This window comes from Topomyia yanbarensis, chromosome 2 (genome assembly GCF_030247195.1).
Source record: "Topomyia yanbarensis strain Yona2022 chromosome 2, ASM3024719v1, whole genome shotgun sequence".
Classification (NCBI taxonomy): domain Eukaryota; kingdom Metazoa; phylum Arthropoda; class Insecta; order Diptera; family Culicidae; genus Topomyia; species Topomyia yanbarensis.
This window is the reverse complement of record NC_080671.1, coordinates 46,029,984-46,031,647: the sequence shown is the minus strand read 5'-3', so window position 1 is coordinate 46,031,647 and position 1,664 is coordinate 46,029,984. Positions and strand designations below refer to the sequence as shown.

Sequence of the window (1,664 nt, the reverse complement as noted above, 5' to 3'; positions counted from 1 at the left end):
TATATACAGACGGACCTATGTACAGAGGACTAAAACTCAAGGCTATGTTATTGCTCCTAATTTATTCCATATTCCTTTCATTGTGTGAATTGCTACCTGGTAAGCGACATCCGATAAACCATTATTCAAAACGAATATCCATTTGTCATGATACCGTTTGTGCCAAAGCTTAGAACAGAGATAGCAGTCGCAGCTCTAACTAGTGTGTTTAAATGAGTGGGATAAGCACTGAAAGACTCACATGTTATAGTTTATATAATATGAGTGTTGCCAAGCTATTCGCAGTTCAATGTTTTGAGTTTCCAATCGTGCAAACAAATAGAAAAGTCTTTAGATATCTCGACGACAACAAACATAATAAATTGAATGCTACCAAGCTACGTACCAGCTACCAATGTGTATAAAAGACTCGTGTTATTGAACTTATTTACGGAAGGTTTTGGAATCAACACGACATGTGTGGTTGAAGTGTTATTGAGCTCTAAACAATTGCACCTAGAGTATCCTGCTGTATTGTAACTTTCTCCATCTTTTGAATGTTATTTACATTTGTATTTCACAAGCGATAAGATTATCATTTTTTCAATCAATCAAGCTTAAGTGCTGGGTATATAACCGATGGGTTCCATTCACGCCAACTCTAGCGTGTATTCAAGTAACTATCGCAAAGATGTTCCAATTAATAGCACTGTTGTGTGTTGTGCTACTAACAGTACAAGGGAAAGGTAAGCTATACCATTTCGCATTTCGCAATATATCTAATGAACATTGTCTCTACAGTTCTTCCCGAGGAGAACGAAATCCTACCGGAAGTAATCCCTCGATCTTACTACGGCTCAGATTTAATATCGCTAGCTGGTACAAATAGGATAGTAGGAGGATTCGCAATTGATATCATCGATGCTCCCCACCAGATATCACTACAGTCCCGAGGAAGACACATCTGTGGAGGATCGATCATTTCCAGTCGATGGGTTCTAACAGCAGCTCACTGTACCTCCGGTGCATCGGTTTCCAGTTTAAGGGTACGAGTTGGTTCATCAATGCACGCATCTGGTGGAACAATTATAGCTATCAGTCGGATTGTTCAGCATCCGCAGTACAGTTCTATCACGGTTGACTACGATTACTCCTTGCTGCAGTTGAATAATGCTATTGTTTTGGGAAATAATGCGCAAGCAATTGAGCTACCAGCTCAGAACGAATCTATTGTGGATGGTACCCTTTGCGTGGTCTCTGGTTGGGGTAGTACCCAGGTAAGTTACTCAAATGTGCTATTCAAATGAACTGAGCTACACTATAATATCCTCGATTACAGAATCCTTTCGAATCGCGGCAGAAGCTACGGGCTGCGTACATACCATCAGTCAACCGACAGCAATGTAACAAAGCTTACACTATCTATGGCGGTGTGACGGATCGAATGCTTTGTGCTGGATTCCGTAATGGTGGCAGAGATGCTTGCCAGGGTGATTCCGGGGGTCCCTTGGTCGCCAACGGAAAACTTGTAGGGGTTGTCTCATGGGGTATGGGATGTGCACAGCCGAATTATCCCGGCGTATATGCACTAGTGGCCGCAGTACGTGATTGGATTCGTAGCAACAGCGGGATCTGAACGAGTTGAATTTCTCAATCTTTGTCAGCAAGTAAATCATATTCGTAAA

The 1,664-nt window shown here is 41.8% G+C and overlaps 1 protein-coding gene across 1 annotated transcript; it reads left to right on the top strand.

Annotated features, from left to right (window-relative positions):
• The first annotated feature begins 619 nt into the window (after positions 1-619).
• LOC131684193 (trypsin-1-like) lies at positions 620-1,664 on the top strand. The gene is made up of 3 exons (XM_058966853.1): positions 620-725; positions 781-1,256; positions 1,319-1,664. The coding sequence occupies exons 1-3, from the start codon at positions 671-673 to the stop codon at positions 1,613-1,615; spliced, it is 828 nt and encodes a 275-aa protein (XP_058822836.1). The 5' UTR covers positions 620-670; the 3' UTR covers positions 1,616-1,664.